Source organism: Mus pahari, chromosome 10 (genome assembly GCF_900095145.1).
Source record: "Mus pahari chromosome 10, PAHARI_EIJ_v1.1, whole genome shotgun sequence".
Classification (NCBI taxonomy): Eukaryota; Metazoa; Chordata; class Mammalia; order Rodentia; family Muridae; genus Mus; species Mus pahari.
In genome coordinates, this window is record NC_034599.1 from 17,419,180 (window position 1) to 17,434,868 (window position 15,689).

The 15,689-nt window shown below is 49.8% G+C and overlaps 2 protein-coding genes and 1 long non-coding RNA gene across 5 annotated transcripts in view; 1 reads left to right on the forward strand and 2 right to left on the reverse strand.

Annotated features, from left to right (window-relative positions):
• The window catches only part of Znf653 (zinc finger protein 653), a 19,189-nt gene extending 13,969 nt beyond the window's left edge, over positions 1-5,220 (reverse strand). For both annotated transcript variants that reach the window (XM_021206344.1, XM_021206345.1), the window contains exons 1-2: positions 4,899-5,220; positions 2,223-2,266 (exon numbers count right to left, since the gene is read on the reverse strand). In XM_021206344.1, coding sequence (XP_021062003.1) covers positions 2,223-2,266; positions 4,899-5,191 — 337 coding nt within the window. In that variant the 5' untranslated portion in view covers positions 5,192-5,220. The remainder of the gene's footprint in view (positions 1-2,222; positions 2,267-4,898) is intronic.
• LOC110327398 overlaps positions 4,852-15,689 on the forward strand; it is a 15,340-nt gene continuing 4,502 nt past the window's right edge. The window contains exons 1-2 of the long non-coding RNA XR_002380833.1: positions 4,852-5,014; positions 9,567-9,668. This is a non-coding gene — a long non-coding RNA (uncharacterized LOC110327398). The remainder of the gene's footprint in view (positions 5,015-9,566; positions 9,669-15,689) is intronic.
• Positions 5,925-15,689, reverse strand: part of Ecsit (ECSIT signalling integrator) — a 13,594-nt gene continuing 3,829 nt past the window's right edge. For both annotated transcript variants that reach the window (XM_021206348.2, XM_029543367.1), the window contains exons 2-8: positions 11,339-11,456; positions 9,545-9,962; positions 8,204-8,427; positions 7,347-7,404; positions 7,090-7,238; positions 6,635-6,740; positions 5,925-6,260 (exon numbers count right to left, since the gene is read on the reverse strand). In XM_021206348.2, coding sequence (XP_021062007.1) covers positions 6,004-6,260; positions 6,635-6,740; positions 7,090-7,238; positions 7,347-7,404; positions 8,204-8,427; positions 9,545-9,962; positions 11,339-11,434 — 1,308 coding nt within the window. In that variant the 5' untranslated portion in view covers positions 11,435-11,456 and the 3' untranslated portion in view covers positions 5,925-6,003. The remainder of the gene's footprint in view (positions 6,261-6,634; positions 6,741-7,089; positions 7,239-7,346; positions 7,405-8,203; positions 8,428-9,544; positions 9,963-11,338; positions 11,457-15,689) is intronic.

Consider the following 15,689-nt stretch of genomic DNA (forward strand, 5'->3'; position numbering starts at 1 on the left):
TTCTTTCTTTCTTTCTTTCTTTCTTTCTTTCTTTCTTTCTTTCTTTCTTTCTTTCTTTCTTTCTTTCTTGGTTTTTGAGACAGGGTTTCTTTGTATAGCCCTGGCTGTCCTGGAGCTCACTCTGTAGACCAGGCTGGCCTCGAACTCAGAAATCCACCTGCCTCTGCCTCCCAAGTGCTGGGATTAAAGGCGTGCACTACCACGCTCGGCCTCTTTCTTTTTTCTAATAGGACCTTATTATTTAGCTCAAGGTAGCTTTGAACTCACAGAGATCTGCCTGCTTTGTCTTGACAGTGCTGGGAGTAAAGTGTGCTATGCTCAGCCTTTAGCTGTTTCTCTAGGATTGAAGACATGCACCACCACACTCAGCTGTTTCTAAATAAAAATCTTCATCCTGCCACTGCTGGGCAGTGGTGGCACATGCCTTTAATTCCAGCACTCAAAAGGCAGAGGCAGGCGGATCTCTGTGAGCTTGAGGCCAGCCTGGTCTATATATCTAGTTCTAGGACAGCCTAGACTACACAGAGAAGCCCTGTCTCAAAAAACAAAAAACAAAGAAAAACAACCCAAAACCAAACCAAAATCTTCATCCCACACAATCCTGGAAGGTCTCCTTGGTGCCTTCCCACTGCCATCTACAGCCACAAGGGGGTGCCAGGAGAGCAGGGCATGGCCTCTCTCAGCTTCTCAAGGGGATGGAGAGAAAGGAGCGAGTGCCATGGTGGCTAGCAAGGCCATATGGCACCGCCAGGTCCCATGCCCTCCCTTCCATCTCCTTCTAGCCACATGGCCTCCTAGCTGTCCTTCAAACATGTTAGCTCTGACCCTGCCCCGGCCTTTGTACAAGCCATGCCGCCCCTCCAGGTTCCTCCTCAGTGCCTTCCTTTAGAAGTCTCCCCCACGGACACTTTTGTCAGCAGTCATCCTTCCCAGAGTCAGTCTAGCCAACTCTGGTTTGCTTATAACAGCACAAAGAGGCTGCCTGTGGCGTCCACTTAGATGTCTCTTGTCTGTCTTCTCCAGTAGAGTGCCTGCCCCACAAGGGCAGAAACACAGATCAGCTTTGCTTCCTTGGGGCAGGTGGGCTAGGGCAAGAGCTTCCAGACAGGGTATGGGAACTGGAGGTGGACATGGCAGAACCAGATGCCTGCATTTAGATCTTGCCTTTGCCACAATCTGGCAACTCAAAGTGGGTGGCCAGGGGCAAACCCAAATTCTGCATCTGCCAGAGAGGCAGGAGGGAGCAAAGAAGCCAGGAAGGCCCTGAGGAAGGCTGAGGCCTATGACAGTGTGATGACGTGGGACTGTCCCCCACCTGTAGGACCAGAAGGGAGAGAGGGCCAAAAGAGGCGCCTGGGCTACAGGAGTGAGCCCAGGGTCTCCACTCTAGTGAGACCCATGTCAGTGACATGGACCTCTACAGATGCTCCATTGCCAGCTCAGCACTCCCTAGCCCTCTGGGGTTGCAGAGGGAAGCTAGCAGCTCACTTGTGTGCCAAAGTTGGGAAGGGGAGTGTTTGGGCATGCCTGTAATCCTGACACAGGGTCATTTTGAGTTTTGAGGCCAGCCTTGGTTACATAGCAAAACCAGACAGAAAAAAACAAGCAGGCAGTCAAGATGGCTGAGTGAGTAAGGGCGCTTGCTATCAAGCCTGGCCCCCAGCTTAGGCACTCAGAACCCATGTGGTAGAAAGCAAAGCCCAACCCCACAAGTCGTTCTCACACAAATAAAAGGATAAATGCATGTGAAAACAATCTCTAAGCTGGGGAACTGGGGATATGGCTTAGTCACAGAGCTTCTACTTACTATGCACAAAGCCCTGGGCTCCATCGCTAGCACCACGTGAGCTGCACTGGTGGTACACACCTGTCAACCAAGTATTATGGGATACAGGACAGTCTCTGCTATAGGATGAATCTGAGGCTAATGCATCAAAAAAAGAGGCAGAGCATGGCTCACTGCCACCAGGTGGTTCTCTCTTGAACCACCATGATGGGCATGATGTGGACCCAAAACCCAAGGACTTGGCAAGGCACTGAGGTCATACTGAGTAGGGCTATTTTAGATTCACAGCATACTGCCTCGAGCAGCTACCGAGCAGTTACCGGACTGGTTCATCTCCCTTCCAACAGTGTAGCAAAGGACAAGAATGGTGACCGGCCACTTCCAGCATACCTTGCTCTGCATGCTCCCACCCCTCCCCTCGCTGGGCTCCACTTACTTTTCTTCCGCTTTGGCTTTTTGGGGACTTGCTCCCAAGGCTTCCTGTAACATAGAGAGGTGGTGAAGGTGAACGAGGTGGCCAAGTCCTGGCCTGGTAGAAAACAACAGCAGTTTATGTGCCCTGGGATGCCACCTGAATGTCTGTTGTCCTGCTCCCTTTCCAGCAGACTTTGGCTTGGGCAACTGCTACTGCCTGTAGCCCTGAATGGAGGTCTCTCACCATCCCTTAGTTCAGAGAACACTGGCACTCAGAGGTCCCCGGTAGATGGGATGTGGGATAGTAGGAGGAATGCTGAGAGGGGACCATGATTCCTACCCTGGGGGGACACATACCCAGGATGTAGTCAGCCTTTGTGTCTCCCCAGCACTCAGAAGGTAGAGGTGTAGGGATCATGAATTGAGACTAGTCTGGATTATATCAAGAAAAGGCCAGCCTAGGTTATATAGGAAAGCCTTGTCTCAAAAAGGCAAAATACTGGAGCACATAATTAGCATGCACAAAGGTTTCCTTCTCCTGAACCACACAAGCCCTATGAGGTAGCTCATGCCTGTAAGCCCAGCACTCAGGAGGGAGAGCAGGACGATTATTGCAGGCCCCTCCTCCCTGGCTGCCCAGGGCCTACCCTTACCACTCATGCTTCTACGTCAGAGTTCCATGGTTTAAAAAGCATGTGCTAACTCATTTATTCACCGGGTAAGGAATGTGCCACAGTGCTTGTGTATGGAGGGCAGAGGAGAACCTGAGGGAGGAGCGTCCCTCCTCTACCATGTGTTTGACACCTTCCTCTGAAGGGCTGGGATTACAAATATGCAAGGAATCTAGAGCTTCATGAAGGATGGGCAAGCTACTGATGGAGCCATATGCTCAACTAGTAGGGGTGAGTGTGTGTGTGTGTGTGTGTGTGTGTGTGCACCCAGAGCTTCTCGCACATGAGACACTCCACCACTGAGTTATACCACTTGCTCCTAGCTGATTACTGCCCCTAAAAATTGATGTACTTTTGCTTTTTGTTTTTGTCTTGAGACCTCTGTCTCTCTGTGTAGCCCTGGCTATCCTAACTCAACATATAGACCAGGCTGGGCTCAAACTCAAAGAGCTCTATTTGCATCTGCCTCCAAAGTGCTGGAATTAAAGGCATGTGCCACTATGCCTGATAACTTCTTTAAAATGATCTTACTATTTCATGTGCATAAGTTTTTACTTGCATTCCTGTCTCTGCACCTGCCTGGTGCCCATGGAGGTCAGAAGAGGGCACGGGATCCCTTGGAACTGGAATTACAGTTGGTTGTGAACCACAATGCTGGTGACTGGAACCAAACTCAGGCCCTCTGAAAGAGCAACAAACGCTAACTACCGAGCCAGTCTCTTCAGGGCCTAGAATCAACTCTTAAAGAATCATTCATACAGGTGAGTGCAGACAAGAGCAGAACAGGATACACTTGAATCCTTACTATGGGCCAATCCTTTCTAAGCTCTCTATTTTCATTTTGTATTTTATCTGAGATGGAGTATTGTTATGCAGCCTTGGCTGGCTAGAACTGTCTGCAAACCCGACAGATAACATCCAATCCAGTGTTCACACCATGCAGCTACTGGCTGGGGAAGCTGGGACAACAGCTGGAGTCCCAGGGTGAAATTTCCCTCCATGGCTTAGCACCCAGCTTGTCTTCCCACTGTGGACACCTGCACTATGAGACAACAGGAGTAGCCTCTGTCGGAAATGCTCCACCTTCTTGCTGTTCTTAAGGGCATGGGGTTTTTACTCTTGGGCATTCCTGCTGTTCTCATCTCTCCCTGTCACAGAACAAGACAAAGGGTCCTGGAGGACACTGAGACATACACGCTTGAGTCTCAAACAGGAGGGGCCATCCACACTTTCAGAGCCAGCTTCTCAGTGTGGCAAGCAGCACGTGACAGTTTAGCAATCCCCTGACAGACAACTACAGCGTGGTGAACCATTCATGATCTTGGTCTGATCCCTAGAGCACACGTGGTAGGAGAGGACTAGCTCTGCAAAGCTGTCCTCCCACCTCCTCATGTGGGCCTTCAGACATCACACACGTACAAATACACAAGAATAAAAGCGCCCTCACGCCAAGCCTGGCACATGCCTTTAGTCCCAGCACTCAGGATGCACACAAGTAGCCCTGACAAGGGAGTTGAAACAGGTGGCTGGGTTAAGATTGCTTTCTTGTAGAGGATCCGGGTTCGGTTCCCACAGCCTACATGGTGGTTCACAATGGTGGTTTCAGGAGATCCGACACCCTTTTCTGACCTCTGCAGGTAGTTCATGCACGTGGTACACATATATCCATGAAGGCAAGGCACTCATACGCAGAAAATCAGAGTGCACAGCACCTTGGGAGGTTTACACCCGAGAGCCAGCCCCGGGCCCGGCCAGTGGAGGCGGGTCGACTTCTGAGACGGGCCAGTCGGAGCTTCTGAAGGCGGGCAGAGGGGTGGGGCTCAGGCTTGCATTGGGTAGTCCATGGGTCGGAGGCGGAGCCGCGAGGAGGCGCGTGAGGGGTCTGGGCTGCCTAAGCCCGAGCCCGAGGCCGGCCAGGCGGCCCGGGGGCGGGGCCTCGCGCTCCGGGGCGGGGCCGCCGCCCTTCTCGTCCCTCCCCCCGGCTTCTTCTCTCCCTCCCTCCCTCTCCCGGCCCCGCGCCCCCTTACCCGTGGCGACCGCTACGCTGGCCACGCTCCAGCGAAATGAGGTAGGCGGCAAGTTTGGCGTCGCTCCAGCCGCTGCGGCGTCTCAGGTCCACCCAGGGGCCGTGCGCCTCGCCCAGGTACACGCGCCGCACGTCGTACTTCTTCCGGGACTCGAGCCGCCTCCGGGCCCGGTCCGACTCGGTGAGCCGCGGCCGGCCCCGCGCCTTTCTGCCTGCCGCGCCTTCTTCTGCCGCCGCCTCCCCGCCTGCGCCCGCCTCCGCCTCCGCCCCGGGCTCTGGAGCCCGCTCCGCCATCCCCCCCTCCCTGGTTACCGGCCTCCCCCGTTGTTAGGAGCCTCGACCGGAAGTGGCGCGCCTAGTCTGCGCCGCCGGGAGATTTCTCACAGGGTCTTCGCTGCCCGCGGCGCCAAACGGGGACAACTAGCCATAGCTGCGCATGCGCGTAGTCCGTCCGGCTCGGGCCATGGAAGCGCGTTCTGTTTACAGTCAGTTATTTGGGAGGTAGAGGCAGCTGCGTCCTGAAACTCAGGTTATCCTTGCCGCTCTACTGAATTCTAGGGCAGTGTGGCTAAAGATTTTTTCAAAAGGGCTGGAGAAATGGCTCAGTGGTTAAGGGCACTCACTGCTTTTCCAGAGGACTTGGGTTCAAATTCAGCACCTACGTGGCAGCTCAGAACTGTCTAACTCCAAGATCTTCCATTCTCACATAAACATATATACATGCAGAACACCACTGCACATAAAGGTAAATACATTTAAAAGATGTTTTTAAAGACCAACAAGATGACTCTGCAGGTAAGGTCATGGCTGGCACTCTTGACAATCTGAGTTGCATTTCTGAGATTCACAGGGTCGAATGCCAGAACAGACTCCAGCAAATGGTCTTCTGACCTCCACACATCCCTCCCATACCATAAATAAATAAATGGGATTTTTCAAAAGACAAATTTAAGAAGGAAGGTCCCGAGGTGGTAAACCCAGAAGAGCCCATGCAGAACATATGAAGGGAAGCCACGGGGCCAGGGAAGAGGTTTTGATTTTTTTAATTTTCTCCAGATTATTTCATACCAGTCCAGTCTTTTCTCCTCGTGCCAGCTCTGTCTGACTCAACTTTGACCCTGCTGCTGCTTTGCCTGAATGGTCTCCTCATCTTCCTCGGGCCCCTTGGGAGGACGGTGGGGAGGGGACTGTCCCTCCAGCCTCGAGGTTGTCAGGAGCTCCCCCGTGGACCTGGCCAGGCGGAATACCACTGGGATCTGTGCCAGGGTTGGGTTGGTCTCCTGCAAGCCTTGGATCCACTTGATCAATGTTGCCTGATCATGGGCACCAGCCATGCACATGGCGAAGACGGGGCCTTCTGTCACTGTTAGGAGAGGAGTTTGTGTCTCACCACCTTCAGGTACTCTGAGCACTTCCATGAGTTCACACCCAGCTCCCTGGGCCATGCCACCTGCTGCTCAGATACTATTAAGAAACTAAGTTTGAGCCCTAACTTAGCGGCTACCATGTGCCTCCTCCCAACTCCCCAAATATAACTTAACTGTTCCCTGCTGACCTGAGGCTTACATGTATTCTGGTCACCTCACTAGTCAGTATAGAATGTTCCATAAAAGATAGTATAAGGGGGAGAGGGAGTAGCCAAGGAGAGGTACCCTGAGGGGCACATGACCCCTCACTGTGTGGAGAGTGGACAAATGGCCACCACACAGGATGTGCTGTGTTGAGACCTGCTTTTACCTTCATCCACATCAAACTCATAGTCGTCCCAACCACTTCTTGAATATTCCAGGTCCAGCTTCTGTGGATAGTACAGGTCCCATTCTTCTGGGATCTCCACTATTTTCTACCTCAGGCAAGAGAGCAGGCAGGATTAAAGGCCAGAACACAAAACCTGTCCCTCAGCTGAGCCTTCAGGACAGTGCCAGCCCCACCCCCGACACAGAATCTGTACTTCTGGCTAATCTGGAAGTCGCTGTGTAGACCAGGCTGGCCTTAAACTCAGCTCTGCCTGCCTTTGTCTTCTGAGTACTCTGCTATTCATGTCTCTCTCTTTTTAAAAAAATACATTTATGCATACCCCTGTGTAATTCAGAGGACAACGTGTAGGAGTGAGGTCTCTCCTACCACATGGGCCCTGGGGGTCAAACTCGGGTGGCCTGGCTTGGCAGCAAGAGCTTTGGCCAGTGACTCACCTCTTCCTCAGGGGGCGGCAGGTCAGCTCTTAGGATGTGATAGTAGACACACTTACTACGAAGCCAGAGCGGGAAGGGGCCCTCAACAAAAACAGGCCTGGACGGGTTGTGGCGGGCCAAGGCAGCTTGCTGATCTGGACTCTGGATTCCTGGTGTAGAGATGAGAACCTGTTGGTGCCTTAGTGGCAAAAGGCCCAGGAGTTCATTTAGTGGGCCCAGCGGGATCCAGCAGAAACTGGGATAGGCTGGGGCCTTACCTACAATGTGAGGCTGTGTGGGATCTTCCATGCCTGTCGAGTCACTGGGCAAAGACATCTGCAAAGAAGAGCAGGGCGGTGACTCCCCAACCTCTACAGGGGAGCCTGAGAGCAAAGGGAAGGAAGGGGGTGCTTCCTGGGCGACTGCACCACATCATTAGAAGTAGCCTTTCTCTCCTTCCTTTAGCCAGCTTGGCCAGAATGCCAACACTGAGTTTACCCAGAAGCAACCAGCCTAAGTTCAGCCTACAGTGACCTCATCCAGGTCTGCACACAAATGGCAGTGACAGAAAGTAACACTTCTTCAGAGGGCATCAAGAGCTTGACTCGGCTGGGGAGTGCTTGCCTAGCATACAGCATAAAGACAAGTTTCTCTCTTTTGTCACCCACTAGGAATGGGACCACATGTCTTGAACTAGGAAAGCAGGTGTCCTACCACTGAGCCACACCCCCAGCTCAATAGCGAACGAGGTAGAGACTCTCCTGTGTGGCTCCCTATGTGTGGGCCACACCTGCCCCGGCAGTGGTTTTTGTGTTGTTTGAAGCAGTATGTAGCCCAGGCTGACCTTTAACTCAGAAAGATCCAGGCACCTCTGCTTCCCAAGAGCTAGGATTAAAGACAGGAGCTACTGTGCCTGACTGCTCTTTTCTTTATAAAGTACCCAGCCTCCAGAATTTTGTTTCAGCAACAAGAGGAGGACATAGGGTCTTTTCTTCTAATGAGTGAATAGAATAAGACATGTCCACCTGTGGTAATAAGGAATGATCATGATCATTGTCAGGACAGCAGCAGAACCCAGGGAATCAGTAAGGCCCAGCTATGGAGGGCAGCTACGTGTACACATAGGGATGCATACCTGGTAGACAGTGACCTTAGCACTGAGGTCAGGCTCCATGTGTCGCAGGCCTAGCTTGGCCAGGTCCAGAGGGTCCTGGGGAAGATCTTGGGGCACTGGGTAGGGGTTGATATTCTTGAATCGGGTGAACCACAGCTTCATCCGCAGGAACTTGAGCATGGGGTAACTTTTGCGCCCAAATATCTGAATCAGTAGGAACTCCGTCTCTGTGTTGGGCATAACCCCTGTTTTGGACAGATCCAGGACTTGTTAGACACAAGTTTGAAGTCAGGAAGAACAGAATTAAAAGGGATTTGTTTTTCATGATTTGTTTTCTTATTCTTACTTTGAGACAGGGTCTCGCTACTACCTATGTAGGTAGCCCTGGCTGATCTGGAAGTCTATCATCGGTAGAACAGACTCACAGACAGCTGCCTGCCTCTGCCTTCCAAGTGCTGGGGTTAAAAGTGTGCACCACCACAGCTGGCCCAGCCATGGTTTCTTGTTTGTTTGTTGGAAGCTGAGGCTGAGGCTAGGGCACAGTTGAGTAGAGTGCTGGTCTGGCACACACGGTGGAAAGCTTAACTCCCAGTACCATATAAAAGGCACACTGTTGCACATGCCTGTGGTCCCAGTACTTGGAACAATAGGCAAAATCTAGCCAAGGCCAGACATGGCTACCCAGCACAGCAAATTCAAGGGCAGCCTGGGCTACAAGAGACCATGTAAAGTGTGTGTGTGTTGGGGAAAGAGGGCTGAAGAAAGAAAGGGTTCAGCAATTAGGACCATGCACTGCACCTTGAGTTCCAGGGCATCCACCACCCTCTTCTGGTCTCCTTGGGCACCAGAACTCACATACCCACTGACACATAGCATACATATAATTTTTCTAAAAAAGAGTTATTATATTTATGTGAGTACACTGTAGCTATCTTCAGACACACAAGAATAGGACATCAGATCCCATTACAGATGGTTGTGAACCATCATGTGAGCGCTGGGAATTGAACTCAGGACCTTTGGAAGAGCACTCAGTGCTCTTAACCGCTGAGCCATCTCTCCAGCCCTAGCATACATATAATTAAAAATAAACCTTAAAAACAAAACAAAACAAACCATATGGAGTTGAGGATGAGCTTGTCTACCCCTCACTGCCCAGGAGCTGAGGGGACAGGGAAGCACCGAGGTTATCAGATACTGGGGATCAGCCTGGGGGCATCCCAGGGAAGTCCCCCTCCAACTTGTCTACAGCCCAAGCCCAATAACTAGAAGAGGGAGGGAAGGGGGGTTGGGGCAGGCGAAGGACTTGGGAGATTAAGAGTGGAGCAGGGTGCGAAGGAAGGCTGGATCCACATCTCTCACCATGTCGTTCCATCTGCTCCAGGACTGCGACCCCACACTCCTGCTGCCGTGGGTAGTGGACGAAGATGCGCTGGATAATGTTTCGGGGCCGGAAGACCTCCTTGGGGAAAACATCCAGCAGCAGGTTGTATACTGACAAGTCCCGCTCCACGCCAAACTCTGGCATCTTGCGCAGTGCTAGGTAGATGAAGTCCACATGGCCGCGCTTGCGTACATTGTGTGCCCCAAAGCTGCGCACTGCATTCAGGAAGCTTGCCTTGTCCTGCTCCCCACTTCCTGATGGCTTGAACAGGTCTTCATGCATTGCTGGAGCCTTGATGGGCTTCCTTTGGGGCTCTGGGGGTCGAGGAACCAACCATGCCTCATCCTTGTGTGTCGCTGCACTACAGTGGAGGCCTCGTGGAGCCTGGAGGGTCACCTAGGAGAAAGGATGGTGCCTGTTTTTTGTTTTCTGTTTCCTGGCAGAGGAAATCCCAACCCCAAGGAGGCTAAGGCAGGAGAATTGAGAGCTCAACGCTTGCTTGAACCACACAGTCATGTTCTAAGGCCACATGGGATTACATATGGTGCATACACACATGAAGAAAACATCAAGAAGCATTGCCAGGACCACATTGTTGTGGTTTGAATGAGAAGTTCCCCCATAGACCTGTCAAACTCTGCTTACAGCATTCACTTGCTTGGTTAGACCATATTTCCAAAGTCTTCCACCTTCCCAAAATAACAGTCAGGGTCTTTATAGCAACCACCCTACTTCTGGACTCCAACCTCTGTACTAGTACTTTTCTGTTACTGTGATGAAGTACCATGAGCTAACCTGGCAGTGCTGTATGGTACTGGCTTTGAAGGCAGGAAGGAAGCAAGAATCCTGAGAAGGTAGGAGGTCCCAGGACACCACTGCATCAATCTGTGAGAGTGAAGCTTGGGTTGCTTAGCAGACTTCAAGATGTTGGTGATGTCAGAGCTATGAGATGTCTGCCAAGGAAAGCTGCACAGGGACTGGAGCCAGTCTGGGGCGGGGTATGGTTTAGGGCAACCGAGCTAGAGGAAGGGGGCTGTCTGAGCACATTGGAGCTACAGGGCTTAGTGTTTGCCCTACTGGGTTTTCAGTCTTGTTTTGGGTTCAGTCTTTTGGCTTCATTCCTCCCTTTTGGAATGGGAGGATGGAATATGTCATTCCCTGATGGAAGTGTGTGATTTACTTCTAAGTAGGATGTCACAGTTGAGAGATTACCTGAGTCTCAGAATAGACTTTGGACTTTTAAATGATAGTGACACTGTGACAGACCATAGGAACTTTAGAAATTGGATGAAATGCATTTTGCATCATGATACTGTCAGGAGTCTATGGGGCCGGGAGAGAGGCAGATTGTTTAATGGTCTGAGCGAGACATGTCCCTCATAGGCTGTGTATTTGAATATTTGGTCCAACTAGTAGTGCTGTACGGGGAGGGTACGGGACCTTCAGGACATGGCCTTGCTGGAGGCAGAGCAGAGGCTTTATGTACAGGTTCTCCTTCCTGTATGCTTGAGATGTGATCTCCGGCTCCTACTCTGGCCACAAACAGCCATAAGGGACTCTACCCTTGGAACTGTAAACCAAGACACTCTTTCTAATGTAAATTGCTTTTGGCCATGGTCATGGTACTTTAGTACAGCGATGGCAAACTAACACAGGATCACCACCAGGACAGGGAAGCCAAGGGCCACCTTCAGTTTCTGTGGCCTGATCCTGAGAGGGAGAGAGTAAGGCCAGGACTCCCCTCTGCCCACAAATGCCCAGCCTGTGGTTACCTGAGCAAAGGGAGTTCCTGAGAGGGCAGTCCTGCAGAGGCCTGCCCAGCCCCTAGAGAGGCTTCGCGCCAGCAAGCTGACCTGCACCCAGCTCATGTCTCTGTAGACTCAACCACACCTAGTTGAGAGAGATTGAGACAGCATTAGCCTGCAGCATACCTTCCATGAGACAGGGCATCACTACGACAAAGAGCACAGTTCAGACAGAGTTCAGAAGAGCCTAGTCCACCAAGCTCCGAGGGTTACTTCTGTTTTGATTTTGTTGTCTTAACATTAGAATCTCATATTGCCCAGGTAGCCAAGGGTGGCCTGAAACTCCTGATCCTCCTGTCTCTGTTTCCCAGTGCTGAAATTACAGGTGTGAGCTACCATGCTTGGCAATCTTTCCAATTATATTTACTGATTTAGTGTGTGCGTGCCCTTGTGTGGAGGTCCGAGGATAGCTTTGAGAACTGGTTCTCTCTTCCATGTGGGTCTCAGCATTGAGCTTGGCTTTCTAGGCTTGGCAGCAAGCATCTTCATACAGTAATCATCCCACTGTTTCATACCTGGGAGTTTGTCTTCAATTTCTTTTAAAGATCTATTTATTATTATATGTAAGTACACTGTAGCTGTCTTCAGACACTCCAGAAGAGGGAGTCAGATCTCACTATGGATGGTTGTGAGCCACCATGTGGTTGCTGAGGTTTGAACTCAGGACCTTGAGAAGAGCACTCAGTGCTCTTACCCACTGACCCATCTCTCCAGCCCCTTCTTCTTCTTCTTCTTCTTCTTCTTCTTCTTCTTCTTTTTTTTTTTTTTTTTGAAAGATTTGTGTATATGTGTATACTCAGGTTCACAGGTATACTGGCTAGTTTTGTGTCAACTTGACACAGGCTGGAGTTATCACAGAGAAAGGAGCTTCAGTTGGGAAATGCCTCCACAAGATCCAGCTGTAAGGCACTTTTTCAATTAGTGATCAAGGGGGGAGGCCCGGGGCTGGTGAGATGGCTCAGCGGGTAAGAGTACCTGACTGCTTTTCCAAAGGTGCAAAGTTCAAATCCCAGCAATCACATGGTGGCTCACAACCATCTGTAATGAAATCTGATGCCCTCTTCTGGGGTGTCTGAAGACAGCTACAGTGTACTTACATATAATAAATAAATCTTAAAAAAATAATAATAAACTGACTCCAGACATACATGCAACCAATGTACCAATGCACATAAAAATTAAAATTAATAAATCTTTTTTTTTTTAAGTGGGGGGAGGTCCCCTTGTGGGTGGTGCCATCTCTGGGCTGGTAGTCTTGGGTTTAAGAGAGCAGGCTGAGCAAGCCAGGGGAAGCAAGCCAGTAAGGAACATCCCTCCATGGCCTCTGCATCAGCTCCTGCTTCCTGACCTGCTTGAGTTCCAGTCCTGACTTCCTTCAGTGATGAACAGCAATGTAGAAATGTAAGCTGAATAAACCCTTTCATCCCCAACCTGCTTCTTGGTCATGATGTTTGTGCAGGAATAGAAACCCTGACTAAGCCGGGCAGTGGTGGCACAGGCCTTTAATCCCAGCACTTGGGAGGCAGAGGCAGGTGGATTTCTGAGTTCGAGGCCAGTCTGGTCTACAGAGTGAGTTCCAGGACAGCCAGGACTACACAGAGAAACCCTGTCTCGGAAAAAAAACAAAAAAACCCAAAAAACAAACAAACAAAAAAAACAAGCCAAAACAACAACAAAACCCCAAAAAAGAAACAAGAAACCCTGACTAAGGCAACAGGCTACAATAGTTTTGTGGAGGCCTGAGAACAACTTTTCAGTAGTTTTCTACCTCACTGTAGGAATGCCATGACATCTAGCTTTTTAAAAGATGTTTTTAATTACTTTTAATTTATATGTATGGGTGTTTTGCCTGCGTGGAATCAAACCTAGTCCTTTGGGAGTGCTCTTAATGGCTGAGTCATCTCTCCACTTTCAGGCTCTCCAACATCCCCTCCCCCTTTAAAAAAAAGATTTATTTATTTATTACATGTAAGTACATTGTAGCTGTCTTCAGATACTTTGTCTTCTCTCTGTCCTGCTTGCTCTGGCCCCCTTTTTGAGGCAGGGTCCTACTAGCCCAGGCTGGTCTAGAAGTTGCTATGCAGACCAGGCTGGCCACAAACTACACAAAGCTCCCCAACCTCTGCCTCCTGATTACTGGGATTAACAGTGTGCACCATGTTTTCTGAGACAGCTTTCACTGAACTGGAGCTTACCAGTTCAGCTAGATTGGCTGCCCAGTGGGCCCCAAGGATTCCCTTTCTCTGCCTCCTCCAGCTTTAAAAAAAAACAAGTCAGGCTTGAGCACAAGGGTTAAGAGAAGGGGCTCAGGGGCTGGAGAGATGACGCAGAAGTTAAAAGCAATGACTGCTCTCCCAGAGGTCCTGAGTTCAATTCCCAGCAACCACATGGTGGCTCACAACCATCTGAGATCTGATGCCCTCTTCTGGTCTATCTGAAGACAGCTACAGTGTTCTCACATACATAAAATAAATAAAATCTTTTAAGAAGAGAGAGGGGGCTCAGAAGAAAGTAGGAGCCACCTGACAACAGGTGTGGCTGCAGACAAAATTATTATTATTATTATTAGAAAACTTTATGTGTGCATTCCTGAGAGTTAATTCCAGCACTCGGGAGGCAGAGACAGGTGGATTTCTGAGTTCCAGGCCAGCCTGGTCTACAGAGTGAGCTCCAGGACAGCCAGGGCTATACAGAGAAACCCTGTCTCAAAAAAAAAAAAAAAAAAAAAGAAAAAGAAAAAGAAATGTGCCAGGCACCAGCACATTGGACAACTTTCAAAATGAGTTCTCTCTTCCACCATGTGGGTCCTAGGGATGGAATTCAGGTCCTCGTGATTAGTAGCAAGCACCTTTATCCCAAATCATCTCCCTCTTTTCTTTGGTTTTTCCAGACAAGGTTTCTCTGTGTGGCTTTAGTTTCTAGGAACTCATTCTGTAGATCGGGCAGGCCTTGAACTCAGAGACCTGCCTGCCTCTGCCTCCTGAGTGCTGGGCATGTGCCACCGCCACCTGGCTGATTTGTTTAACTAAAAACAAATTTCTTTTTTGCCACATGTATGAATATTTTGCCATTGTGTAGGTGCATCACATGAGTGCCTGGTACCTGAAGAAGTCAGAATAGGGCTTTGGATCCTCTGCAGCTCGAGTTTCAGGTGGTTGTGAGCCACCATGTGGGTGCTGGGGATTGAACGCAGGTCCTTAGGCTTGGCAGCAAGCACTCTTACCCTGTGAGCCGTCTTACCCGTCTCATTTCCTTTTTGACCCTGGGTACCTGAGATAGGAAGTACTTAACTCTCTGCACTGTCTCTGTGGCAGCTCTAGGTCCTTCTTCTGCTTGAGTGCTACGACTGGACACTTGGCACAACACTGACAAGTAGCCAGACTGCATAGCCTTGTCTGGCCAAAGAATCTATTCTTTCCCCGGGCGTGGTGGCGCACAGCTTTAATCCCAGCACTTAGGAGGCAGAGGCAGGCGGGTATCTGTGAGTTTGAGACCAGCTGTAGATAGGGCACAGCTTATAGACAGCACTAAAGAAGAAACAGACTCCTGTTTTCCATCCAGAAGGCTGGAGATGGATGTGTTAATACTTGGCAGTCTTTGTTCCTCTATAAAGCCAGCCCCACAGGACCCCAGGATCCTGAGCGTTGTGTCTCAGTCAGTAGAACCCATTCTCAGGAAAGAGGGCCCATGTATGCTGCAAAAGAGTTTGCTATTCTGCTTATTCTTCCCTGGGTCCTTGTTGTGTGCACTGTTCTCAGCCAACAAAAGCCACTCTTGTGGGACATGTACTTTGCAAGAGAGTTTCGATGCAGCCACGCTTAAAGCTTTGTTGTGATAATTGTCACATGGAAACTTATCCCCAAAGTTTTAGTGCTTAAATGTGTAAGAAATAAGTCACTTGGCATTAGACTCCAGAAGTTTGGAACCAGTACCAGCTAAGTTCTGTTGACCCAAGTTTCCTTCTTAACCTTATCTGGACTGTCTCAGTGCTGGGTATGACACTTGCAGGGATACCACAGCCAGTGTGTTCTACACAGTGAGATGTTGTTTCAAACAAATAAAAAGAGCAAGTGTTGGATTTTCTCAAATATTTTTCTGCATTGCCTGAAATAATCATGTAATTTTAGGGTTTTTTTCTATTGATATATATATATATATATCATATATATATATGTTCAGATATTAAACTAACCTTGCATTTTGAAGATAAATTCTCTTAGGATGATGTAGAACTCTTTTTGCATGTTTGCAAGCCCATTTTGAGAGAATTTTACAGTCATATTCATGAGGCAATAGTGTGCAGTTTTTCTCTTTCTTT